A 26,246-nucleotide genomic window follows, 5' to 3' on the forward strand; every position below is an offset into this window, starting at 1 on the left:
GGAGGGCTAGGAAGACTGGTCTCTGGGGCAAGGGCTGGGGTTCGGCACCTGCCCAGCCTGTCCTGAGGGCACAGATCCGGGTAGTCAGTCGCAGCGGTGATGACAGCTGTACTAGTCACAGGGTACTTGTGGAGTGGGTGCTGTGAACCCCATTTTGTAGAAAAGGAAACTGAGACTCAAGTCAAGCGATACACCCACAGGCCTGCTATTGATAAGTGTGCAGCTGGCATTCAGCTCAAGCCCAGCCCTTGTGTTTTCACTACCCCACAGCTGCCAGGATCCCATCCCCCAACACCTGGCTCTGACAGTGTGATTCATATTGAACTGGTTTGGTTTCTTGGCCTTAACCCACCTCCACCGACAAGCCTCTTTTAACAAGAAAATAGGATGCAGCCGTTGCTTCTTAGGGGAGAATGGTGGAAGGTCCCACCAGCACTGAGCCCCCGCCAAGTCCCCTGTGAGCACCCACCCTGAGACCCACTTCCAGGGCTGGGCCCAGTGGTCGGAAGGAATGCACTGCTGAAATGCCCAAATCTTCAGCTAATGAAGACTCTGAGGTCTGAACTTCCTGGAGGTGAGGGGTCCCATTATAGCCTGGGCTCAGCCCTCCTTCCCATTCCCCAAGGTGGGGCAGCCAAGGCCATAGAGAATGGAGCAAACTGGAAGTTTTTCTGCTGTGGCAAGTGGCTTAGAACAGGTCCTTAAAAGATACTTTTTTTGGTCTAACTCCCACTGCCCATCTCCAGGACTGACTGGCCCATTAAAAGGTCTGAGGTTCTAGCCTAGAGTCAGGTTCCACCCTGGACTTTGTTCTGAGCATAGGAAATAAGCAGGGGTCGAATTGGGGGCTGGGACCCAGAGCTGGAGAACCATTTGCAGCCAGCCCTCTGGACTGTCTAGAATTTGCTGACTCGTCTGATTTCCCCATTCTGTCACTAACCCACAGCACTTCAGTGCCTGGCTTACGTCTGTCCCCAAAGCTTCATTGATCCTTAGAGTAGGATGAGGCAAAGATCCATCTCATTACTGGGGTGTTGGCCCAATGGCCCAATCCCAGGCCCAGGCCCGAGCAGAGGGCAGATAGTGCTGTGAGTGCTTAGCTCTTTGACCTGTGGTGCCCCGTGATGAGAGCCCTCTCCCTCCCCTCTCGTCCCCACGAGGGCCAGGCGTGTTGCACACTCACCAGCTCTCTACCCACCCATTCCAAGGTAGCTTCTTCCCTGGCCCAGCCTAGAAAAGGCAGAAAGCAGGCCCGTTTCCCAGGATTTCTTTTCCCTTCTCCCACCACACATAAAGCCTTTTTGAATTTAAATATTGCCTCCGACTTTCCCATACCCCTTCCTTCCATAAGGTGAGGGGACTACCTGAGAGCGCAAGTTCACCTGATTTCAGCCCCCTTATTAGAAACCCTGTTAGAATAGGGATTCCTACACTAACCTAGAATGCTTGTTCAACACACGTCTAGGCCCACCTCAGATTTGATGGATTGCGGACCTCGGAGCCTGCATGTGTAACATTTCTCATGGTTCTTTAAGATGAAGCCAGCTAGAACCCACTTCACCAGGAAAAACTCAGGGTGTTGTGCTAAGAGGGAGCAGGGCTTCAATGATGTCACACTGTCAGGGTCTTATTCTCAGAAACACGACTTGTCAGAAACCCAGAGGATCTGTCTCTAGTGGAGATGTCCGTAATCCAGAACCACAGAGGCCAGTTTGTTCCAATTTGATGATTAAAATAACCATAGGTCCAGAGAGTCAAGTCTCTGTGTATCTGCATTTTAAAGGACAGCTATTTCCAAGTTCTTGGGTGGTAGTTCCATGCAGCATCTCCCTGCAAGTTAGAAAATGGTGTTCTTCACACCTTTGACTTCCGTCTGTCAGAAGGTTGTTTTAACATGTTTTGTTAGAATAAGACACTTGATCACCAGAAAATTCTAATAAGTATGCAAACCCATGAGGTTTGCGCTATGAATGGCAGCCCCTTAACTATGGAGCCCTTGCACAATGCACAGCCTATCCAAATGCTCCCAGCAGCCCTGCATCGCTTAGTTTGCAAGTGCCAACCAAACTGCTTTTATTTTTAGATCTTGAGAAAACACATTTCTCACGACAGATGCATGGTCCATGCCTACCTGGTTTATGGAAGGACTGTGCACTAATCCTACTGGCACAGCCAGCTGGATCTCTCTTGACCATCCCCATCCTACTTTGCTTTATTCAGTAGTTTCACTGGATTAATAATTGCCACTGTTTTTGAGTGCATACTATGTGGCAAGCACACAGGCCTACATGCTTTACTTAACTCATTTAACATAGCTGTGATCGCCACAGGCCATGGATTTTTTAAAAATATTGAAGTGAAATACACACACAGAAAAATGCACGTAAGTTTACAGCTCAGTGAGTTTTTACCAACACCATCCAGGTCACCAGCACCCCCATCCCCCCACACACAGACACTCTACAAAAAGAACAGGGATTTTTGTCTGTTTGGTTCCGTTGTATCCCCAGCACTTAGTACAGTGCCTGGCCCGGAGTGGCTGCTTAATAAATACCTGTTGAATGAATGAAGCAGAGAAAGGTTAAATAACTTGCCCCGTCACATTTAGTAAGTGGCCTAACCAGGTGGAATAACTTCAGTGTCCTGGGGGACAGCCATAATGCCATAGTACCCTGCAGCGAGCTTGCTGGCTTGGACACCATCTTCCCCTTCTATAGCTGTCTTCTAGAAGGCAGACCAGCTGCTGTTCACTAGTTTATGTCTTCAGAATTTAACACTGGGAATGCAATAATGAGTTAACCTTCAGGTCTTTCTCCTTTATCAAAGTCGACAGTTACGTATAGCTTAAAGCCAGCTCGATTCTTATACTGCCCTTAAGGGCTGGCTTTTCTAATTTCTTTAAGAGGAATCCAATTTTATTCATTCTTTCTCTAAAATTGTACCCTCCATCTATTAAGGTTGTACAGGCCAACAGGACTTTAAATTCCATAAAATGATTGTAATTGTGTACAGATAGGTGTCGCTGCACATTGGGAGGGGAGAGAAACAGGCTGATCCTATCACCAGTTTCAGGGGTGACATCTCTTATCAGCACCAAACCCTCTGAAAATACAAAAGGTTCTCTACGAAAAATAAAACCAGGTTAGCTCAGTTGGTTAGAGCATGGTGCTAATAACACCAAGGTTGCCAGTTCAATCCCCGCACGGGCCACTGTGAGCTGCGACCTCCTTAAAAAAATAAAACACACTCAATAAGCCAGATGTTATTTTGTTAGGAATTAATTACTCACCAAAGTGCTCTTGATATTTTACTCTCCAACTCACCTAGATGCAATGGTATGTGCTAAGTCACCTGCTTCATAAGCAATGCTTAGCCTGTTAACCAGGGCTCAAATAGTGTCATTTTTATGTGGAAGAACGGTTCAGTGAGCATTTAGGTATATACCAAAGAGATATTACTGGACGTTAGCACACCTTTAAACTGCTTTTAACAAAGTGTAAAATGGTCAAAGAGAACCTGTCTTCATACACATTGGTGGGATTCTCATAGGTACACTATAATGTAGCCACCATTAATGTTACAACCCAGTGATATAGGGACCAACTTTCCACCCATTAAACAGGACTTTATTAAAGCAGACTGAGTCTTATTTGGTATATTAAAAATTCCAAAAAAGGATCCATTGTGATAAATCTGCTAGCACAGTCCATGGGAGTGGATGGCTTCCAACCCTCCCACAGAATCCCAGTGTTCAATCTGGGTAGACACAGTTAACAGAAAAGTTTTTTTTCAGCAGCTTGGACTGGAGTTTGGAGTCCACCAACTGAAAGATGCACTTCTACTTGTGAATAAAAAATAGCCAGGATGTCTTCCATTTGCAGTTACTGTATATACATAATTCACAATTCTAGGATTTTGATATGTCCTCAACTGCCTTGACGAATGTCCAGGGGCAGCAATATTCCCAAGCTAAAGCTAAAGTATTTTTCTTTTCTTTTTTTGCAGGTTCCTTTTATTGGCTCCAGATGATTTTGTGGAGGGAAGGGATGGAGCCAACCCGGGATGGGTATGTGTTCACCCACATACCCAAAACATGGCTGACATCTCAAGGACTGTCCAAGAGAGGATGCATCCCTCCAGGGATGTTGCCACCCTAAACTTGGTGCCAGGTGGGGGGCAGCCTGAGCTGAGCAGCTCGAGGTCCCAAAGGGCTGGTGGTTGGGGGGACAGGAAAGAAACCTCAGCTGAAGCCCTCGCAGGCCCCGCCAGTCTCGGAGGACGTTCACCGTTGTCTGGTCGTGGACCTGGTTGGTGCCAAGGCCTCCTGCCCCAACCACCAGCTGGAGCTGGACATATGACCCCCTGACCTGGGTGAGGGCCTCAGTTGCTGCCGCTGCTGTCCTCACTGTCTGAATACACACCCAGCTGGCTCAGGGAGGAGGTGCCGGGCATCCTGGGTGCAGGGTCAGCCGCCTTCCCGTTATTCACAGCGCCCAGGGCAGGTGTCCGCTGGCCCTGGGGGGTCTTGCGATCCATGTCTGTTTTCTTCACCACGACGAGGCCTGACAGCTGAGGCCTGCTGCCAAAGGTGCCCACACTCTGCTCCCAGCTCTCCACCTTCCTCTTCGCCTTTGGGGCCTCGTCCAGGATGGCGGTGGGTTTGGGCCGGAGGGCTGGCTGGGGCGGGGCGGATGCAGCTGCATCCTCTTCGGAATCAGAGTCCTCCAGGAGTCTTCGTTTCCTAGCTTCTTCCACTAAGGCCGCCGTCTCCCTCTCATCCTCCTCCTGCTCCTGCTTCTGTCGCTCCTCCTCGGACAGGCGGTGCTGCCTCAGCATGGCTTCAAAGTCCACGTGGGCCTGCCGCTGGTTCAGGTCCTTGAGCTCCTGCAGGTTCTCCAGTACCTCCATCTCCAGCTTGGAGTCCTTGGTTCGGTTCTCCAGCACCTTCATGGGGTTGTTCAGCTCCTCGTCCTCCCGCTCCTTCTGCACTCTCTTCTCCTCCTCCTCCAGGAGCTTCTCGGCCTGGAAGTTCCGCGTGGCTCCGTGCTCCATGGTGTAGTCTGTATTTTCGGGGTCTGTCTTGAAGGTGATCTCTGCCAGACAGCGCGTGCACTTGATGTAGAAGCGAAAGATAGGCAGGCCCAGGTAGACCTCATTTTGCACGGTCTCTTTACGCGCGTTGAACTTCTTACCCTTGTAGATGTATTCTCCGCATGTCTTACACCTCATGTTGAAGGGGGCCATCAACCGCACCACGTACTGCCGGTCTTTGGGGAGCTTGAGCTTGGGGATCTTTGACGGGTCAAAGTCAGGGGGGTAATACTTATTTAAAACTTTTCGCTCCGACATCCTTGCCTCCTACTTTTCTCCGAACCACAGGAGAACCGTTTAGGTTCGGTGTTTACCGGCCCCGTCCCCGTCCGTCCCTCGTACTTCCGCTGACGTAACTTCCTTCTGCGCCATTATTGGCTGAAGTATGCGCATCTTTCCTTTTCCATTGGCTCAAATCCCCGCCTGTCACGGTCCGAATCCTTCTGTCTTCCCTCCGGAGTTGCAACTTCGGTAGTTCGCAACAAAGGTTCTGGGGACCGTCTGGAATTGAAGAAGTTACGAGGAGACGCTGCGCTAGTAAAAATTTTGTTGTGATACGACGTGGCTGCTGATCGCGACATTCCCTGTTGTTCATTCTTTTGTTCCGCAAATAGAGCGCTCAGTGTTGAGCGCTTACCCTGTGTGCTGGCCTCTGGGAACCCACACGTTCCTGTGTCCCAGCGCTCTTGTGGGTACTGGGGACAGTTTTCATAGGCTACACAGGTCGCGACAAAGGAGCACTCTGGACATCCCACCCCAAATTTATCTTGAGTCACAGGCTTTAAACCTACCTTCCCCATACACACAAACTAGCTCCTAAATTTACCCCCACTGCCCGCCTTGGGTTTTTCTTTTAGAGAGGACATCCCACCCCGTTCCTTCCCCAGCCTGCTGCCTTCATTTTTTTTAAAAATTGAGATAACATTCGTTTTTAACATTGTTTAATGTTAGGTGTACAACTTTATTGTTCAATATCTACATACACTACAACGTGATCACCACCAAAAGTCTAGTTTCCATCATCACCATAAAATTGACTCCCTTTACCCATTTCGCCCCTCCACCCATCCCCCTTTTCTTTGGTAACCATCAATCTGTTCTCTGCACCTATGAGTTGTTTTTGTCTTGTTCTTTTTAATATATTGTGGGGACAGAGCCAGGAGTGCAGTTTCCAGGCTCTCACCCTCATGTGGAAAGGTGCTCACTTAGGTAGTAAATGGCCATCAACTGAGATTGGATGGCCATCACCTGTGGCTGATTGGCTGTCAGCTGTAACCAGTGAGCCATTGGCCACTAATATATCTGCCGTGGCTACCATAGCAGGAAGTGGGGGCTAGCAAGAAGATGGTGACTGAGCTAGCAAGAGCGGATTGCAGTTAGCCAGTGAGATTGGTTGGCAGAGAGAAGAGGACGGCAGGTTGCGAACAGTGTGGCTCCTGCTTCCTGTGTCTCCAACCCAGCTGCCAGCGAGACTATAGTGGTATGACTCCCCTATCTATGGCTCCGTGGGTGTTCCTTTTTGGCCTGGTTCCTTTGGTTCTTATGTGGGGAGCGGGAGCTGAGACCCCGCATGACACCCAGCATGACATATATTCTACATATGAGCAAAATCCTATGGCATTTGTCTTTCTTGGTCTGACTTATTTCACGAAACACAATACCCTCAAGGTCCAACCAAGTAGTCCCAGATGGCAAGATTTCATTTTTTTTTTAATGGCTCAGTACTATTCCATTGTGTATATATACAACATCTTTATCCATTCGTTCAACAATGGATACTTAGGCTGTTTCTGTATCTTGGATATGGTAAATAATGCTGCAATGAACATAGGTGTATATACTTATATCTCTTACAATTAGTGTTTTTGTATTCTTTGGATGAATAACCAGAAGTGGAATAGTTGGATCATATAGTAGTAAAGTTGTTTTTTGTTTGTTTATTTGTTTATTTGTTTTGCAATCATGTTACACATTTGGGGATTAAGAATTTAGTCTTTTCAGCCAATTCAACTGATAAGCATTGCATGTTTTAAATATCACCTACTGTTATTTCTGTTAAGTCAAACTGTAAATTGATTTATATTCTGTGACTTTTTGTTCCATGGCCCAGGTCTCAGATTTGGGTTACCTAAAATTCACAGGGAATGACCAAGTAAAACAAAAGGCAGCTGCTTCAATATATTTTTCAGTGGGCAGAGGACATGGACAAACAATTTAAAGATGAAGGACTGCAATTAGTTGGCACATTTGGTAGTGATTAAAGAATAGTACAACAATTAGATACAATTTTCTACCTAATGAAATATCAAAGAATCACATCTTCATGTAGAGAAGAATTGAAACATTTGTTTTGGGTGACAGAGTCAATAGAAAAAGTCCATTTGGAAAATGATTTGCTCATAATTATCCACATGTCCACTCTTTTGAAATATTGTGAGAGCATTTTAAATGTTTAGAAGTTGGGAAATGATTAATAAAGTCGCAGGACATCCACTCAGTGTAGCCATTTAAAAGATACTTAAGGACAAGTAATTTATGGTCAAGAGAAGAAAATATGCTTTTAATAGTTAAAACCAAAAAAAAAATTACGTGAAATTTCATGTGCCCTATGATCTTGACATTTAAAAAAATGACTTTGGATGTGAAATAAATCAAATATTATTAACTTGGGAACAAAAATCTTGTCTTTGAAATATAAAGTACATTAAGAAGCAACTCACAATCTATACTTTTTAAATACAAATTTGCCACCAGCATTCATATTATTTTAAAAACCATATATGGTTATATGGGTAAAATTTTATGTTTCTCAAAAATCTTAAGCACCAATATTTAAATAAAAACAAATATTTAAATAAAATTCCTTATCAGTATAGAGAGTATGGCCTGTAGCCTTTAAAAGCTGCAAAACCATCACAACAGTGCTATAAAAACATTCATAGGTGTGCATTACACCAAAAATTCAAACATCTTTGTTTTAAAACAGGAAAGGGAAAAAAAGCTGAACTAGTTTCTGGACAAGAAAAAAATTCTCCTAGGGAGGATATGGGGAATCCTGTTACACCAAATCAAAACACAAGCTACTTCAGTAGTTGTTCTAGGTAATTTTTTTCTTTTTTTCCTTAGATAATTTTGTTTCTAGATGAAACAAAAGAACAAAATCAAAATACTTTTATCAAAGAACTCTGGAGTCTAATCTTTGAATGGCAATTTCTAAATGAAAGGGTGGGAAGAGATGTCTAAATTTTCAAATCCATTTACTCTTCTCCCAGGCTTCACTATTATTTATATACATACTGGGAGAAGAAAGTATTCAAAATCATGGGAATACTTGCTCTTAAATATTGAGACCCAAAGAATCTGATAAACCTTATGACCTGCTGACGTGATTATCCTGGTCTTTTAAAGGTGACATTTCCCAACAGCATTTGAAAGCCCTAAAAAAAACCCATGTTTACCTCAGATCAATTCAGATAGGGTTAAGAGGCAAAAGTAAATGGAAAAGAAAGCAATAATAAGAGAGAAAATAATAATGTAATAAAAAATATGATATAAAAAATAAATTGCCCTAGGCCACTTAACTTTTCAAATATTTTATATCCAACCAATCTATTTATAAACAGTGACCAAGAAATTATTTCTCTATCATTTTGGCTGTTATTCAAATTTAACATTCTTCATTTTTTCCAAATTTCTTAAGTGCATTTCAGAACTCCATTATGCAAAAGTAAATAATTTAGTAGGTTTATTTTTCCTTAAAATTTCACTTCTTATAATATGACCAAATTGTAAGTTAACAGACAAGCACTCTCAGCTCATCAATTTATAGCCAAACAATTAATTACTTTGCTCCTGCTTTAGGGCAAAATAGATATCAAGTTTATTTATTTATTTATTTATTTATTTATTTTAAGATGTATTGGGGAATATTGGGGAACAGTGTGTTTCTCCAGGGCCCATCAGCTCCAAGTCGTTGTCCTTCAGTCTAGTTGTGGAGGGCGCAGCTCAGCTCCAAGTCGTCATTGTTTTCAATCTTAGTTGCAGGGGCGCAGCCCACCATCCCATGCGGGAATTGAACTGGCAACTTTGTGGTTGAGAGCTCACGCTCTAACCAACTGAGCCATCCAGCCGCCCTCAAGTTTATTTTAAGTAAAGAATGTATTTCTGTACCCAAGGAAGGTAGTACTTTTCTCAGGAAGGCCTCAGACAAAAAAAAAAAAAGCCTCCCCATAGAGAGAAGGGGTTGTATAATATATTATGCCTTGATGCAAGGACCTAGCACAGAGATTGCCCACAACTGAGAGGATAATTTTTTTAACCTGGGATTTTTTTCAATGTCTAGGAGTAGTGGAATGGATTTCCCCCAGAATATTTTTTTTTTTTTTTTTTTTTGACCAAGGGCTAGTTTTTTTTTTTTTTAATTAAAGTTTATTGGGGTGACAGTTGTTAGTAAAGTTACATAGATTTCAGGTGTATTATTCTGTATTACATCATCTATAAATCCCATTGTGTGTTCACCCAGAATATTCTGACAAAAGGAAACTGGGTTTATTTACAACTCCCCAGTATAGTGCCTTTGTAAGCCTGTTGCCAAAGACCTGTCTGTAGCAGCAGCATAAACACAAGCCTTCATTACTCGGGCATGGACAGGCCCATTTGAGGTAGTCTGTGTGCTAAAGTTATGAATGCTTACAGGGTCTTTGGGGTTCTTCCAACTCCCAGATTCTACAGGCAACAAAGGGTGAGGGGAGGAGAGTCTCCTTTGTTCTAAATTCTATATGTCCCTCTTTCTGAAGCCAGAAGAACAAAGACAGGTGGGGAAGGCTTTTCTTGCTGTCTTGGGCTTCCTGGGTGGCATCATCTTCCTGAATCCCCCTCAGTCCAGAGTCTTGTCTTAGGTTGAGACCTTATGCTTTGGGAGGAAGTTGGGATGTACACTAACCAAACCAAACAACCAATTTATGAAGTGACAGTGAGCAGTATAACAGCAAGAGCACCAAGCATTCCGACCCCTGCCCCTGAACTTCCCACCCTGTGGGCACTTCTGAGGAAAGGAGATGGTCTTGAGAAGCGTGCTTGGTTGGCGAGGACATGGAAGGAAGGACCAGATACCATAGGTGGCTCAGGGAAAAGCTCAATGAGTCACCTGCAGGACAAAGGAGCACCTGCCTGCATGTAGGCAGGATGATCCCTTGCTCCTGGAATTGGATGGCCAGAGACTCCATTCCTTCATTCCCTGGTTGACCAGGCCCTCCTTCAGCTGGACATTCCTTCTTTAGATATTCTAATACCTTCATTCACAAAGAGCCATCCAATTCTGGGCCCTCAGCCCCGTGTGGACTGAAGACTAAACTGACAGACTCTCTGCCCCTGCCTGGAGCTCAGGGAACCAGAGTGGGCACTGGCTGGCACTGAAAACATTCTTTCCAGTTTGGGTGGGGGTGGAATGGGTAATCTCACTGCTCCCTGCTCTCCTGTCCTCCTGCGACCTGCGACGTGGGCAGGGGGCTGGGAGGGTTCCTTTCCTGCCATGGGGTTGTCCAGAGGGCTAGATCTTCACTTCAGGCTGGCGAGAAAGTCGCATGCAGAACTGGAGGCAGCTCGCTCTCCACTGGCGCGGCGCCGGAACCCGGCAGGGGCGTGTCCCCAGGCTCACCTGCCATTGGGCAGGTAGGGCCGACTGGGCCTCCAGCAGGGGCCAGACTATAAATGCAGGGCTGGTGGTCACTGAGCCAGGAGAGTGGCAGAATGGTGGACAGTGTGTACCGGACCCGCTCCCTGGGGGTGGCGGCTGAAGGGCTCCCGGACCAGTACGCGGACGGAGAGGCGGCGCGCGTGTGGCAGCTGTACATCGGGGACACCCGCAGCCGCACGGCTGAGTACAAGTCCTGGCTGCTCGGCCTGCTGCACAAACACGGCTGCCAGCGGGTGCTCGACGTGGCCTGCGGCACCGGGTGAGCCCGGGCGGAGGACGGAGTTCCGGGGGGCGCTGGGCCGGCTAGGTCGCGGCCGCGGGGCTGCAGGACCATGGTCGGGCACACCGGGCAGCCCCTGCCGCCTGACCCGAGCCGGGCGGGGGCGCGACGCCAGGGCCCGGACGGTGTCTGCCGGGGCAGGGCGGCCAGACCCGGTGGCGAGGCCGAAGGGAGGAGGGCGCCGAGACCAGGCTGAGAGTGAGGGTGTGAGCGCGGCGGGGTGGGGGGCCGCGGGGGAAGGCTGGTTCGCTGGGCCGCGCCAGAGCTGGGCTTTGGGGCCAGGGAGACGTGAGCTGGGATGTTGGCTCCAGCACTGCTCTTGGAATGATGGCCTTGAGCAGCGTTAACAATTAACATTTGTTCAACATTTGTGCCAAGCGCTGTGCCAGGAGCTTTTGAAACATGTTTTTAAAATCCTCACAAAACCTCAGGAGGTAAATATGTAGTCATATTCCATTTAGAGTTGTGGCAATTCGCCTCCAAGAAGTAAAGGTCCCTCATGTAGCGGAGAGGAGATACAGACCTTGGTGGGTTAGGAGCTGGCCTGTGCTCTAAACCACCGTGCTATACTCGCTTCTGTGCACAAGTTCAACTTCCAGGAGCCTCAGTTTGCCCCATCTCTCAAATGGGCTAACACCATCTACCTCACAGGATGGCCATGAGAATTAATGCACATTTGTCGAGTGCCTGACTCTGAATAGGTGGTGAGCACTGTGGCCTGCTATGTCATCCACGTGCTTGCTACCTGGTGAACAGATCTGCCAAGTTATTTGAGGGCAGTGCAGTAGCCTGCGGAGAGGAAGCAGAGGAATGGACTCTGAAGAGCTGAGGAGACAGAGCGTCCAGCACAGGGCCTCTTTGCCGCCCCAGGTCCCCTGACTGCCCCCTCTACCTCTCATCCCCTGCCCTGCCCAGGGTGGACTCCATCATGCTGGTGGAAGAGGGCTTCAGCGTGACAAGCGTGGATGCCAGTGACAAGATGCTGAAGTATGCTCTGAAAGAGCGCTGGAACCGGCGGCACGAGCCCGCCTTCGACAAGTGGGGTACGCAGGTCCAGCCAGACCCCTCCCAGCCCAGCCACCAAAGACATGGTTCTTTTTGCCCTGGGCTCCTAGGGTGGGGTGTTTTATTTTCAAGGGCACAGAAAAATTACTGTCATTTGCCTGAAAAGGGACACTTAGGCACAAGAATGAGGTATCGGGTATGAGGGACCAGTTAATTAGGTTTAGTGTTTTGTCCTCCCGCCAGGTGAAAACCCACAAGCACAGAGTCCTCTTTCTGAATCATGGCTTTCTCTTCCCTTAACCCCTCACCCCTTAACCCCCCATGTCCATAATGATCCCCTAACTGGATGGGGAGTCCCTGTGGGTGTCTTGAAGGGAAAACTGAGGCAGGACTGCACTTGGTGGAGGTGGGTACTGCTGCCACCACGGTGCCACTCTGATCCCTCTTCCCCTTTCTGGCCCCCAGTCATTGAGGAAGCCAACTGGATGACTCTGGACAAAGATGTGCCCCAGCCACCAGGGGGTGGCTTCGATGCCGTCATCTGCCTTGGAAACAGTTTTGCCCACTTGCCAGACTGCAAAGGTGAGAGAGGGTGTGGCCTTGCCATGGCCCTTGCTTTGAGCTATTCCCCCTTTCCACGGAATCCTGGGCCCTGCTCTCCTGCCAGAGCAGACTTTGCCTTTTGCCCCTCTCTGCCTTGGCACTGGCACTCCTGGGGAGCAGGAAGATGGGAGGGAGGCGGGTGCTGGGGACCCTGAGCGGACGCAGCCTCTCTGCCCCTGCCTGGAGCTTAGGGGACCAGAGTGAGCACCAGCTGGCCCTGAAGAACATTGCAAACATGGTGCGGTCAGGGGGCCTGCTGGTCATCGATCATCGCAACTACGACCACATCCTCAGCACAGGCTGTGCGCCCCCAGGAAAGAATATCTACTATAAGGTGGGCCCCTGAGGGAGGGAGGGCCCAGAGCGGCAGGTGTGACCCTGGGGTCCAGGCGCCGCCGCGGTGGCAGAGGCTCATTCAGCCTGCGCCACCATCACAGAGTGACCTGACCAAGGACATCACGACATCCGTGCTGACAGTGAACAACAAGGCCCACATGGTGACGCTGGACTACACGGTGCAGGTGCCCGGGGCTGGCCAGGACGGTTCTCCCGGCTTGAGGTATCCACTTGGCTAGGCGGGGGGGCGGAGTGGGGGTGGGTGCTGAGGCCGGCAGTCCTCACGGTTGGTCAGGGCCTCTGTTGCAGTAAGTTCCGGCTCTCCTACTACCCGCACTGTCTGGCATCCTTCACGGACTTGCTCAGAGCAGCCTTCGGGGGCAAGTGCCAGCACAGCATCCTGGGTGACTTCAAGCCTTACAAGCCGGGTCAGTCCTCCATTCCCTGCTATTTCATCCACGTGCTCCAGAGGACAGGCTGAGCCTGCCCTCAGCTCCCATGACCTCTGCCCAGGAGCTGCCAGGGAGCCCCACAGCCAGCCGAGCCCCCAACGCACATCCTGGGGGAAACGGGTCCACTACAGTTGGGGTGCAGGGACTTGGGTTCAGGCCAATGTAAGGGTGAACAATATAATCTGTGCCTTTTTCAGTTCCTGCATGCCTGTGTTTGTGTCAGAGGGATCGGGTTCCTGGGGTGTCCCCCCCTGCCCTCCCCTGGGGGCTTACTCCTCTCAGTCTTGCTTTTCCCCAAGCCAACCTCTCAGACCACATCACCAGCAGGGGACAGCACACACTTTATTTGCAGCCACAGACTGCTTGGCATCCAGGGGATTCCCTGGGGTAGTAGGCAGCCTTCACGTGGGTCTGCAGCAGGCTGAGAAAGACCCTTTGCTCTCTCAGGTCTCTGTGGGGATACCTAGGTACCTTTAGCCACTGTGGGTGGGGTCCCAGACTGCAGGAGGCTCCTAGCAGGCAGCAAACTTGCGCTGGATGCGCTTGTACCGGAGCAGCTCCTGCTCGCTGACTGAGGGCTGCAGCCGGGCAGCAGCCTGCAGCAGGTCCTCCATGGTGAGCAGCAGTGCTGAGCTCCCGGGCTCCAGCCCTGTGTGTGTGGGGGCGGTGACAAGAAGGAGGTGAGGCCAGAGTCCCCTAAACATCAAAAGTCCCTCCTCTGAAATCCAGAACTGGGCCTAGTTTTCCCACTAACTTTTTGGTTGACCTCTGGGGTTGGCTCACCTTCCTCCAGGTCCCGAACCCTGCGTTTGAGGGCAGCTGTCATGGCGTCAGAGCAGAGGGAGTAGAGGTCCGCACCCGTCAGCTGGGGAGGGCAGTGATCCAGCACGTTCACCAGGCTCACAGACGGTTCTAACTTGAATCTGTTGTGAGGATACAGGAGAAAAACAGTTTTCTTGGCATTCCCTCCTCCCTCAAAAGGCATCCCTGCCCAGTGGATTCTGCACAGTGCACGTATCCCCTGACCAGCCCAAGACCCGAGCCCTCTGGGAGGCTCCCTCATACTTGCGTGTGATGGCGCTCAGAACACGGAGCTGGGAGGCACGGTCCTCGCTCGCTCCCACAAACACCAGCTTGTCAAATCTTTAAGGGGATAGGTGGGCATACGTGTCAGGGAGCCCAGCATGAGGATGAATGCAAAAGGAACAGGGTGGGATCGAGGAACAGGCCCCAGTGGGCCTGGTGGAGGAGAGGTACGGCGTGCACACCTGCCAGGCCGCAGAAGGGCAGGGTCCAGGAGGTCCGGTCTGTTGGTGGCTCCGATCACAAACACATCCTGGGTGCTATGGAGCCCATCCAGCTCGGCCAGGAGCTGAGACACTACCCTGCAAAGGAGGAGTGAAGGCGAGGGAGTCCTGGGCCCAGCCTCAGCCTCTCCCCTGCCTGTGGTGCCTCTCCTTGCAGCCCTTCTCCACAGGGCCCCCTGCTCAGTCATACCCTGTGTCCTCTCCCATGCAGTCCCCCATTCTCAATGTCCCACACCCAACGCCACAGCCCCTGTTATCTTTCGTTAGACAAATTGTCTCAGAACCGGAAAGGGCAGGAGCTCTAGGGGCTCTGAAAACTGCTGCAACCTGTCTCACATCCCTCTATCCTGGACCCCAGACTCCATTCCGGCTCAGACCCCCACCTGTCCATCACACCTCCAGAGTCTCCGCTTCGCCCCCGGCTTGGGGCCAAGGAGTCCAGTTCATCAAAGAAGATAATGCATGGAGCCGCAGCCCTGGCCCTGGCAAATACTGAGGATAGATGGGCCCATGGGGGGGTTTCAAGTCAGTAGATGGGGGAAGAAAACCCAGGTCTGACAATTCATCACTAGCACTCCAGGAGCTAGGCCCGCCTGGCAGGAACCTGACTTGTGGAAAGGAAGACTAGGAATCACCATGAGTGGCCTGAGGGTGGGGGGCAGCACGGGGGCCACCAGGGTTTGGGAAGAACTGGAAGCCCTGCCCCTCCCCACTCACTCACCTTCCCGTACATTCTCCTCACTTTGGCCCACATACATGTTGATGAGCTCAGGCCCCTTCACGCTGAGGGAGAGGACGTGAGAGGGTGAGACTCGTCAGATGCATAAACACACAACTGACCTCTGGGCCAGCCCCTCCTGCGCCCCAGCCTGCTGCAGCTCCCAATCCACCCACCATCCCTTCCGGGCCCCCTCGCCACCTGAGGAAGGTGAGGTTGCACTCAGTGGCTACTGCCTTGGCCAGGAGGGTCTTGCCAGTGCCGGGGGGCCCATGGAGCAGAAGGCCCGAGCGCCTCAGGCCCAGGCTCAGCAGCTCAGGGTGCTCTAGAGGGAGCTGGATGGTCTCCAGAATCTCCTTCTTCACCTCCTGCAGCCCGCCTACATCGTGCCAGGACACTGAGGGGATCTAGGAGATGCAAAATACACGGTTGGGGATATGTAGGCGGGGGCTACTCCGCACCCATCTCCAAGGGCCCGGAGTCTCTACCTTGGGGGCTCCGATGGCCTGGGAGTGAGCTGTCTGCAGCTGCTCTAGCGCCTGCCCGAAGTCCTCAGCCAGGAGAGGAAAGCCAGCAGCGCACAGCTCCCCCTCGTCCTCCTCACTCAAGCTGCCAGCCAGGCTGCAAGGAGAAACCCACGGGGCGTCTGGAGGACCTGACCTGAGGCCTCCTCCCCATCGGGGTCCTGTGCCCTCCTCCCTTCCTCACCAGCCCCCACCCACCCATATTTCCTCCTGCCGCCTTTCCCCCTCCTGTGCCCTATTTCCTTACCCAGAGTTCTTGATCCTGGTGCAGGCTGCCCGGCTGCTGTGGGTCAAAAGGGCATAGAGATCCCCTACTACAAAGCCCTGGGGAACAACAGGAAAGTAGACATGAGCAGGGCACAGTAGGCAGGAACCCTTGGTAGGCTGGTCCCCCAGCCGGAGCAGAGGCCCAGTGTCGATGCCTCGGGGTTTTCTGCCCTCCCTTGCAGGGCCGCAGGACTGAGTTCCCATGACAAAGGTGGGAGGCCCATACCCTGCCTTGGTACTCACTGCACACCGCCGTGCCAGCTGTGCCAGGTTCACCTCTTGACCCAGGGGGAGGTGGGCAGTGAGGGCTCGCAAAATGCTGAGCCGCTGCCCCTCTGACAGCACAGGCACCTCCAGCTCGTGAGGAAACGCTGTCTGCACATCAGCGGGCAGGTCCTGGGCCCGGCTTGTGGTGGCCACGACCATCAGGGGAGGGCAGCTGCAGACGGAGTGGGCACTGAGGGCAGGCACAGGACTGGCAGCCTCTGAGCACCACCCTGTCCTGAGGCTGGTGCAGGAGGGCAGGGAGGGGGTGAGTGTGAGATGGGACAGGGAGGTAAGCACCGAGAAGCCTCCTGGGTGGGGCTCCATAGCAATACCGTGAGCGGGGGATCTGAGTTTCCCTCAGGGAACTCACTGAGGGCGGAGGCTGTGCTTTTTCTTCAACCTAGTGTTCCCCAAGAAATACTAGGGATCCCGTCCTTCTCCCTCTGGCACCCTTAAGCTCCTCAGGGCTGTGTAGAGGGCAGCCAAACTGTCAGCAGACGTTGGAGAAGCCACGGAGGGAGTGAGGACTGGAGGACGAAAGGCTGAAGAGGGAGGAGGGTTGGGCCCCACCCATACAGGCCCAGCTCTGTACAATACCTGGTGAGGGCGTCCTCATCAAGGAGAAGGTGACGCAGCGTGGCCACCACACGGGCATCCTCACCTAGCCCGTCACGGTCCCGACCCAGAAGATGGAGAGCTGTCAGCAACAGAACCACAGGCCGGCACTGCCGGGCCCGAGAGAAGGTGGCCTGCAGTTTTGTCTCCACAGCCCCACTGCCGTCTGCACAGAGGCTGGAGCAGGGCACCTGGGGAGAGGGTTCCCCATGGGCTTGTGAGCAAGCGGCTGGCATGACTGGGGCAGGAGAAGGGGGGAGGAGGAGTCAGAAGAAGGGGCAGGCCATCTCTTTGCAGGGCAGGGACGGGGGCAGAAGGAAATGCTGGCCAGGTTCTCCCTCTTCTTTGCCTTAACCTCATTCCCTGGACTGCCCACCAAAATCCTGAAACCCCCTCCTTGAAAGCATCTCTTAGTAGCTGAGTATAATGGGAATATGGCTGACCCACTGGCCTACTTGGCGGAGGTGTTAGGGCCAGGCTAGTAGCCAGAGCGGAGAGGGGAGAGGGAGCGAGGGAGAATCTGGGCTGGAGAGAAGAAGCAAGCAGTTGGGGTTCTAGTCTCCAGGGACCCTCACCTTCAGTAAGTGGAGTCCAAGGCGGCCGCAGGCAGCTGCCACTGCTGTGGTCTTCCCACTGCCCGGGGGACCCCGTACAAGGACGCTGCTAGTTCCTGTCAGCAGGGCACCCCTGCAACCAGAGGACAGACACTTGTCTCCACTCTATCCAAACTTCCTGGGTTCTAGAGCACAGACACCCTGTTTCTCTCTCCTTCAGGCCCCCCACCCCCGAGGGCTGTCTCCACATGGTGAGGCCATATTTCCCACACCACGTATGGTGCTCTGGGAGGGGCATGGAGCATGTCCAGCTGCCAAGACTAATTCCCTTTTGTCATCACTGTGCCTTCCAGAAAGCCTGGACTGTTGCGTCCGGTCTGGATGGTCCTGAGAAGAATTAGGAAGGGGTCTGTGTTCATACCTGGGCCAGTGGTATGGGGAACTGTGTCTTTCAGGGTCAGGCTAGTGAAGGCCAGGATGGCCAATGGGCTCCCCGGGGGGAAGGGTAGGCCCAGAGACGGCTGTCCCTGGTGGGGATTCTTGCTTCACAGACAACCTTGGAGGACGGGTGTTATCCCGGGAAAGGAGTCTGGGACTCTGTTTACACAAAGGACATAGGCGAGCGGCCTTGGCATACTGGTTTGAGGGAGGTCTACTCAACAACACTCCGGCCAGGGCAGCAGGCACTATTTGTCTGCCCTGCTGCCCCTCTAAGGGTGTCGCGAGCAGGCTTTCCTCACTCTCTGAGTCTGTAGCTGCACTCACCCAGCCTGCAGGCGAGGCCTGAGGGCAGCACACAGTTCGGTCACCAAGTCCTCCAGGCCCGGAGGGGATAAGCTGCTCCAGAGAGGGGGTTCTCTCGAAGGGACCCTTGGAACAGGGCTCAGGGTAGATCCCACCTGCAAAAGGTGGGAGGAACCTTCGGTTTCTAAAAGTTGTTTCTGCTCCCTTCCTCAGTCTACACCTACCCCGGGGGCCTCACCAAGTACAAGGAGGTATGGGTAGTGTCGGCCAAGTAGGCACGGGTTGGCCCATCCGGAGCTTCCCCAACTGTTTTCTTCACTTTAAAGAACATCTCCCGCCACCTGCAAGAAAGAGGCCCAATGAATCCCAGACCCATATTCCCCTTCTTCAAGGACAAGGGGGCTGTCTCAACCACAGAGGTCCCCTGCAGGGACAAACTCAAGAGAGGCACAAATAAAGGCCCCACATATGGTGGGAGGTTGGCGGGGTGGTAGTAGTGGGAAAGGAAATGAGATGCTCTTTCTTATCTCCCTGACTGGATCATACCCTGCAGGAGCTGTGCCTGTCATCAGCATCCATTATGACATCAGAGAGCCTTGGGGAGTGTGTGTGTTGGGGAGAGGTGTCTCCGAGCAAATGACCTACCCACCCAATCCAATGGGAGAAGCCACAGCTGCACTAAGCAGTGGCCGTCGGGCCATGTTTACTGGCTTCAGAATACAATCTCTCCCTCAAATACATACCCACCAAGGCCCCCCGAAACCTCAGAGGGAAGGATCCCTTGGCTCTTATTCAATAATCCACAAAATCTTATTGCAGGCAGATTTCTTAATTATGACACCTAATGATGAATGATTCTCTGTTTGGGCTGCACGTTAGAGTGACCTGTGAAACTTAAAAACCAACCTCTGTCGTATACTGTATGATTCCATTCAGCAGATGAGTGGTTGCCAGGGGCTGGGGGAAAGAGGGAATAGGGAGTGACTGCTAACGGGTAGTGGGTCTCTTTGAGGGGTGATAAAAATGTTCTGGAATCAGATAGTAGTGTTGGTTGCACAAGCTTGTGAATATATTAAAAACCACTGAACTGTACACGCTAAAAGCATACATTTTTATGGTATGTGAATTATATCTTAATTTAAAAATTGATATTTTCCCCTCCTTTGGAAAAAACTGAAAGACTGCACAGGCCCCAGCCTTACCCCGCTTCAGTTCCTATAGGTCTGGGGTGGGGCTCAGGCATCTATATTTCTCAAAAGCTCCCCAGTTGTAAACAGGGCTGCGCAATGTCACGGTGAGTTAGGGTTACCTGTTGCTAGCGCTTCCCAGGTAGCAGTTACTAGCCCAAATTGCCAGATAAAGAAAGGATAAACGACTTCCCTCTTTAATTCTCAGGCAGCAAGGCAATGACAACCAGACTATCACGGGGCCTCATGAGGGGAAAGCAAACCATATTCGTATTAGGAAATTCTTGTACTATTACGGCAGGCAGTGACTGCACTGAACACTAGAACGTACGGAAAACTGTCTTACTGTTATTCATGATAAACAGACAATGGGTGGGTCTGTAACCTAGACTGTCAATCAAGCCCAGCATCTGGAGTCAGAGTGCGTATGACCAGCACTGAGATCCAGGGAAGAACAGCACTGTGAAGGGTTAGGGAGAGACACCTCTCTTCCTTGGAGGGCGGCTGGACCACTTCACCAAGTACCAGGGCAGGAGCTTTGGAACTCATCTGGACTCTGCGGGGGAATACTGGCTTGTGTGCCCAAGAGCCAGACGGGAGACAGTGGAGTGGGCCTGGTTAGGAAAACGGAACACAGCGTAGAATCTGAAAAGGCTACACGACCAACACTGGAATTCTTTTCCAGGGATCACAGTAGCTTCCTTGCAAGGCTTCCTTTACCAAGTCCAGGCGAGTGGGCTAAAGCACTCAGCTTTATCTGTCCTTGCACCCAACTGCCCGCCCCAACCGTGCTTTCCAGGCCCTGCTCAGGGGAAGTATGTACTCAGCACCCAGAGGAGGAAGACAGGTCTCTACAGGGCTAGAGCGGCAGGTGTCCAGGATCAGAACTGCCTCAGGAAGGCCTAGGGCCTATTTTCCTTTGAAAGGACCAAAAGTAGGCATTCTGTGGTTTTCCTACAGAAAGCTAGCTCATGGACGTTGCAGACTTGATCTGGGAAAGCTGAAAGAGGTGCCATGGTTTACACAGGGCCCTACCAGGCCCTTTATCTGGGTACCACAGCCGAGACCATGGAGATTGAGCACTGGACAGAACTAAGCTCTGAATGCTGGCAAGGAATCAATCAGGAGCTTGAGACAAGGCATCTCTCCTGGACAGAGGACCCAGGCTGCCTAGGCCCGAGAACTTGGTCCTGATGGCTCTTATGCCCAAATGCCCCCAAGCTGGTCCTACCACCTCACTGAGATTTCCCTGAAAGCTGGGTTTGTGTGTCTATCAGTTGTATTCTCCTAGTCAACTGCTACAGGAAATCAGTGCTGCATAGAGGGACTGGCTGGGGTTTGGGGCTATACATTCTTCCCCCTTCATGGAAGGGCAAAGTAGTCTCTGAATTCCTTGCCTCACCATTTTACAAGAAACCTCTGTGGTCAGAGTCAACTGGAAGAGAAAAAAAAGTTGGACTCCTTATTTTGAGGTTCGTGGCTCAGGTATGCTCTATTTCTCCTTCTTGGTTGAGGATAAGGAGAAGGGACCTCTCAGGAGAGCAGCAGTCCCTCTCTTCCCCCTTTTAGGGACACAGGATTGAAAAGCAGCATGTGCATATTCCATCACTTAGGGCAGAAATCAGATCCTGGGTCTCCTTAGGACGGGTATGTGAGAGGTATGGCCCAGCCAACACTGTGGTCAAGAATGGAAAGCAAGGAATCCCATCTTGGTCTAGGCCATTAATACATTTCTTTTAAAGATTTTTACTAAAATATAGCTAACATACAATATTAGTTTCAGGGGTACACCATAGTTATTCAATATTTATGTACCTGAAGAAGTGATCACCACGATACGTCCGGGAACCATCTGACACTGTACCATGCTATCACAATATTGTCTATGTTCCCAGTGCCGTACATTACATCCCCATGACTTGTTTTATAGCTGGAAATTTGGACCTTATTCCCCTTTACCTTCCCCCCACTTTTCTAAATTTTCAATTACAGTTGACATTTAATATTATTTTATATTAGTTTCAGGTGTACAGTGTAGTGGTTAGACATTTATGTAATTTGTGAAGCGATTTGATCCCCCTGACTAGTCTAGTACCCACCTGGCATAATACAGTTATTAACCATTTTACTGACTTTATTTCCTATGTTGTACTTTACATCCCCTTGACTATTTTGTAACTACCAATGTGTACTTCTGGCCATTACGTTATTTTAAGGCTTTACTTGACCTATGACCAATCAATTGCAGGATAAACCCCTCTCAGAGCTAGCAGGCAGTGGTTCTTAATCTTTTTTCAGTCACATGCCTGTTTGAGAATGTGAAGATTATGTATCTCTTCTCCAAAAAAATGTGTAAAATACTCTTATGCACAAAATTATGCCATACCACTCGAGAGGAGGGGGCTATCGAGCTCCTGCACCCAGGTTAAGAACCCCAGCTGTAAGACCGAAGGCAGCTGCATACCTGGGCAGTTTCTCTGGGCTTCCTTCCAGGATCTCTACTTGCCCAACTGTTGGCACACACAGAACGTCCCCTTCCTGGACTACCCTGCAACACAGCAGTGGCCCCAGTCAGCTCGCTGTGGGAGGCAAGGACACGTGCCTGACAAGTCCCTCCCATGTCCACCCCCAACATGCAGACTGCTTCTTGGGGGACCTTCCGCCCACCCAGAGATCCCAAGCAGTTGTCCAGAGAAGACTATGACCTAGAATGAGCTGAGGGAAATGGCGGGAGGCTAGAAAGGGGGAATCAGAGATGAGTAAGGGGTAAAGCGGGATTCTGGCTCTCCTGGGGCCCTTTCAAATCAAAGCGGTTCCTCACTTTAGAATGTCCAGTTTCACCTTAGGGTCCAGATTTCTCTGTATTGTCTGCCTGACACACCAAGAGGCTTCTAGACACAATATTGCCTAACATGGTTTTTTGTTTGTCTATTTGGATCAGAAGCTCCATGATACCTGGATCTAGACGATGGGACAGGAGAACGAGGGTGAGCTGCTATCGTCCTAAAAGGGGTAACCAGCTAACCTGGGTGTCTGAAAGTGCCGGTAAAGAACATGGTCATAATTTCCGTTAGTGCTGTAGTGGGGAGAGGACACAATTTCGATGTGTAACTCTTCGGCAAATGGAGGCCCAGGCAGCACTGAGCAGCTTCCTTTGTCTTCAGGGCTACTGGAGCCTTCCAGGTATCTCTATGAGAGAAATAACCACCACCTTATAATCTTCTCCCAAAGTGTCAGGCGCTGCCCTCTTCGCAGACAGTATTTCTACTTTCATCCTCTCTCATTCCCATAACCACAAGGCCTGTGGAAGCGGGGGCCAAGGGTAGCAGAGCTGAATATATCTTCCCTAGAAAACAGAAACCTCTTCTGATGAGCACTGGGAAGAGATTTCTGACTCTGACTTGTCTGATTCCAAAAAGATCTTCAGTAAAGATAACCCTTCTGTGATACCTTTAAGTTGGCCCAGAGCCACTAAAATGGCAAAGACATTTAATTCCCACGGTCCTTTGAGTGACACCAGGGACTGGTATTAAGTGGACATTAGCAGGGACGCTCTGAATTCAGGCTGTGGGGAAATGATCTCACTGAAGCTAAAGGTTGGTCACCTGAATGAGCTCCAGTCTGAGTACTCCAGTAGATTTTTCTCCATTCAGAAAGAAACCCACTCCTGACTCCCACTCATGCATATCTTATTTCTTCTTGATGCCCCATAGCCCTAATCGGCTATGCCAGCATCATCTAATAGAACTTTCTGCAGCGATAGAAATGTTCTATCTACATGTGGCTATTGAGCACTTGACATGTCACTAAAGCAACCAAAGAACTGAATTTTTAACTTTATTTAGTTTTAATTAATTTAGAGTCACAAAGTGGCCTGTGGCTTCCATACTGAACAATGCAGGCCTAAACCATACATCTAGGTACTTAATTAAACATTAGACTACATTTGTTCCCCCAGATGCAATTATCTTCTTGAAGGAAGCTCTTTAAAGGCAGAAACAAAAAACTTCTCTTGGATATATTTAATATTAAAATTAAACACCGGGCTCCAAAGATAACAAAGAGCCCTTCCCTTCAAGGAATGTACAATATATAACTGGGAGGTTAGACAGACTACATAAACATAACAAAGCAAAATAAAATAAATGTCATAAAAAGGCACAGCATGCTATAGGACAGGGGTGTCCAAACTTTTTCCAACGGTTTTCACCAAGGACCATATGCGGTAAAATACACAAACAGCCGGGCCGCTCACTCGAGGTGAAGTATGTATTGCCTCACCTGGTTTATTTAAGTAAACTAAATATATTTTTGGAATTTGCTGTGGGCCAATTAACAATGGATTGCGGACCACAGTTGGCCCGCGGGCCGCAGTTTTGACACCCCTGCTACGGGAGGATGTCATGTTACATTTTTGATGGTGAGATTATGTGAAGGCTTTGTGAAGGTAGTGACATCTTTAGATGGGCTTTGAAGGAAAGGATGGTAGGATTTTAACAGATAAAGCTATAAGAATAGGAAGGAATTTTATGCCAAGGATAAGCGTGAGCAAAAGCACTGAAGTATCATCCTCCATACTACCCAGCACAATACTGGATACACGGCAGCAATTCAATAAACAACTGATTAGATTGAGTGGATTAATATATACCCTTGGTAATTTGACCATGCATCTCACATTTCACTGGAATAGACAAAGGCCCTTCCCACGCACCACCATACTATGGAGGATTATATTTTGATTGCAGAGAATGAATAAATAAGGCTGCGACATTAAGCGAAAGGTCCAAGACCTAAGGAGGAAGTAAGTGACCTAAATTCTACAGCTCTGGTCTTCCAATTCAGTAATGATATAGAGGGGAGGAGGAGGAAGCATTCCTGATTTGTCCTGTATCCTACCTGAATTCTGAGCTCTCCCACTTCCAGGGGATCACAGCCGAGATTAAAAGCCAGAGTGGCAGGCACGAGGGCCAGTCCGTCAGCGAGGGGCTCTCCTAGCTGCCCAGAGTTGGGCCCCAGCCTTTCTGAGAGGTCCCAGCGAGGTTCTAGGACCTGCACCGTGGCCAAATGTGGCTGGGAAGTGTTCCAGGACTCTCCGGCCCGGTGCACCCACACCCATTCGCCCTGGAAGAGGCCGAGGCTACGGAGACAGCTCCGGCTCACCCCCAGCGAATCTCCAGTCCCTCCTACAACTCCCCGAAGTCGCCGGACTGTACCGGAGCCCGCGAAGAAGGACACCAGAGGCGGGGGTGGGGGCCGCCTGCTGTCCCCAGTGTCTGGGCCCAGTTTGGCCCGCCCACGGAGCTCGGTCACAGCTAGCCGCGTCCCTGAGCCCAGCAGCCCTTGCAACGCCGGCCGCGTCTCCAGCACCCGTGGTCCGGGCACTGGGAGGGCCTCTCCGCGTCTCACCAGCAGCGGAGCGACTCGGGGTCCGAGCCCGGGCCCCGGCGAGGTGCCAAGCAAGGCCCAGGCCAGCGCCGGGGGTCGCCGCACCGGACGCACCCGCACCCGCGCTCCGGATCCCAGGGCCAGGAGCCGTAGCAGTGCGCGGCTAACTAGCAGCTGAGGGGGCCCGGGACCCTGCTCTGCGGTCCCCGCGTCCGGCCCCTCCAGGGCCGCCACGAGCAGTGCCGGCCCTGCCGGACTCTCCCCTGCAGGTCGCAGGGCCAGTACCAGGCCCAGCCCCGCCGCAGGCCAGGGGCCCCCGGGCGGCAGCAGCACCGCCAACGGGGGTGTCTCGGCCGGGAAGGGCTCCAGGACCTGCAAGACTGCCAGCGCCATGGTGACAGGAGACCAAAGAGGAAGGTGGAAGAGCGCCGGGTCCGGAGCCAGAGCGCCGCCCACCCGCACGCCGTTTCCGCTTCCGTCAGGGGAGGTGCGAGGAAAGTGGGCGGGGCGTCGGGTGCAGCGCGCAGGCTCTGAGAGAGGGAGCTGCGCTTTGGATGGAGCCGGCTGGTGCCTCGATGGCAGTAACACGATTACTGCGGTTGCGTAGTCTGTACGCACGCGCCCTTTGAAACTGTGTTTTGTTTCCAGGGATTTGCCTTCCGAGCCTGCTAGGGGAGTAACGACCTATCAACTACCTTGCTCCGTAGCATGTACGTTAACAGTTTATAGAATGGTCAATGCACGGTCGGTGTGCCACAGACCAACTCGGCCCAGTGCTGGGAGCTGTAGGTGGAGCGTTAGGAAGAGTCCATTCCTCTTTGGAAATACTACAGTTCCCACTGTGAAAATGTAGTCACTGAGGTTTGGAGGTTGTGAGGAAAGTTGCAGGAGGGAGTGGTAGGATTATAAAATTGTCTCAGACGTGCTTATGGATATGTAGTGGCTGCTGGCTGAATTACTGCATGTGATTCATGTAGCCCTGGAGTGCTTGGTGCTGCCACACCTGTTCCAACACATCCTACACAAAACCCACGTTCCAGTGTTTCTTGTCCTGTTTGTTCTACTCCCACCAAACTTGAAGCAAAGACAAAACAGCTTTGCTTTTTCATCCCTCCAAAACCAGTGGCTCTCTCCCAATGAATCCTTGCAAATTGGAGATCCATTTCCTGTTTCTACCCTAGGGGGAGGTGGGCAGCAGAGCAGGCAGAAGAGG

The 26,246-nt window shown here is 51.0% G+C and overlaps 3 protein-coding genes across 3 annotated transcripts; 1 reads left to right on the forward strand and 2 right to left on the reverse strand.

The window, feature by feature from the left end:
• Nucleotides 1–2,506: 2,506 nt before the first annotated feature.
• Nucleotides 2,507–5,424, reverse strand: YJU2 (YJU2 splicing factor homolog). Its single transcript, XM_033102365.1, has one exon. It carries the CDS (start codon nucleotides 5,347–5,349, stop codon nucleotides 4,381–4,383), a length of 969 nt encoding a protein of 322 aa, XP_032958256.1. The 5' UTR covers nucleotides 5,350–5,424; the 3' UTR covers nucleotides 2,507–4,380.
• A 5,384-nt stretch (nucleotides 5,425–10,808) lies between these two features.
• Nucleotides 10,809–13,613, forward strand: GNMT (glycine N-methyltransferase). The gene is made up of 6 exons (XM_033102376.1): nucleotides 10,809–11,045; nucleotides 11,982–12,109; nucleotides 12,537–12,653; nucleotides 12,866–13,008; nucleotides 13,112–13,233; nucleotides 13,320–13,613. Exons 1-6 carry the CDS (start codon nucleotides 10,840–10,842, stop codon nucleotides 13,489–13,491), a joined length of 888 nt encoding a protein of 295 aa, XP_032958267.1. The 5' UTR covers nucleotides 10,809–10,839; the 3' UTR covers nucleotides 13,492–13,613.
• Nucleotides 13,614–13,786: 173 nt separating this feature from the next.
• Nucleotides 13,787–25,504, reverse strand: PEX6 (peroxisomal biogenesis factor 6). Its single transcript, XM_033103381.1, has 17 exons — nucleotides 24,545–25,504; nucleotides 22,671–22,834; nucleotides 22,110–22,193; nucleotides 18,697–18,799; nucleotides 18,480–18,613; nucleotides 17,736–17,847; nucleotides 17,143–17,351; nucleotides 16,522–16,717; nucleotides 16,259–16,335; nucleotides 15,976–16,108; nucleotides 15,689–15,894; nucleotides 15,491–15,552; nucleotides 15,153–15,261; nucleotides 14,731–14,847; nucleotides 14,528–14,605; nucleotides 14,246–14,385; nucleotides 13,787–14,111 (listed from the first exon to the last, which is right to left on the reverse strand). The coding sequence occupies exons 1-17, from the start codon at nucleotides 25,424–25,426 to the stop codon at nucleotides 13,975–13,977; spliced, it is 2,943 nt and encodes a 980-aa protein (XP_032959272.1). The 5' UTR covers nucleotides 25,427–25,504; the 3' UTR covers nucleotides 13,787–13,974.
• Nucleotides 25,505–26,246: the final 742 nt, after the last annotated feature.

This window comes from Rhinolophus ferrumequinum, chromosome 3 (genome assembly GCF_004115265.2).
Source record: "Rhinolophus ferrumequinum isolate MPI-CBG mRhiFer1 chromosome 3, mRhiFer1_v1.p, whole genome shotgun sequence".
In the NCBI taxonomy this organism is placed as follows: domain Eukaryota; kingdom Metazoa; phylum Chordata; class Mammalia; order Chiroptera; family Rhinolophidae; genus Rhinolophus; species Rhinolophus ferrumequinum.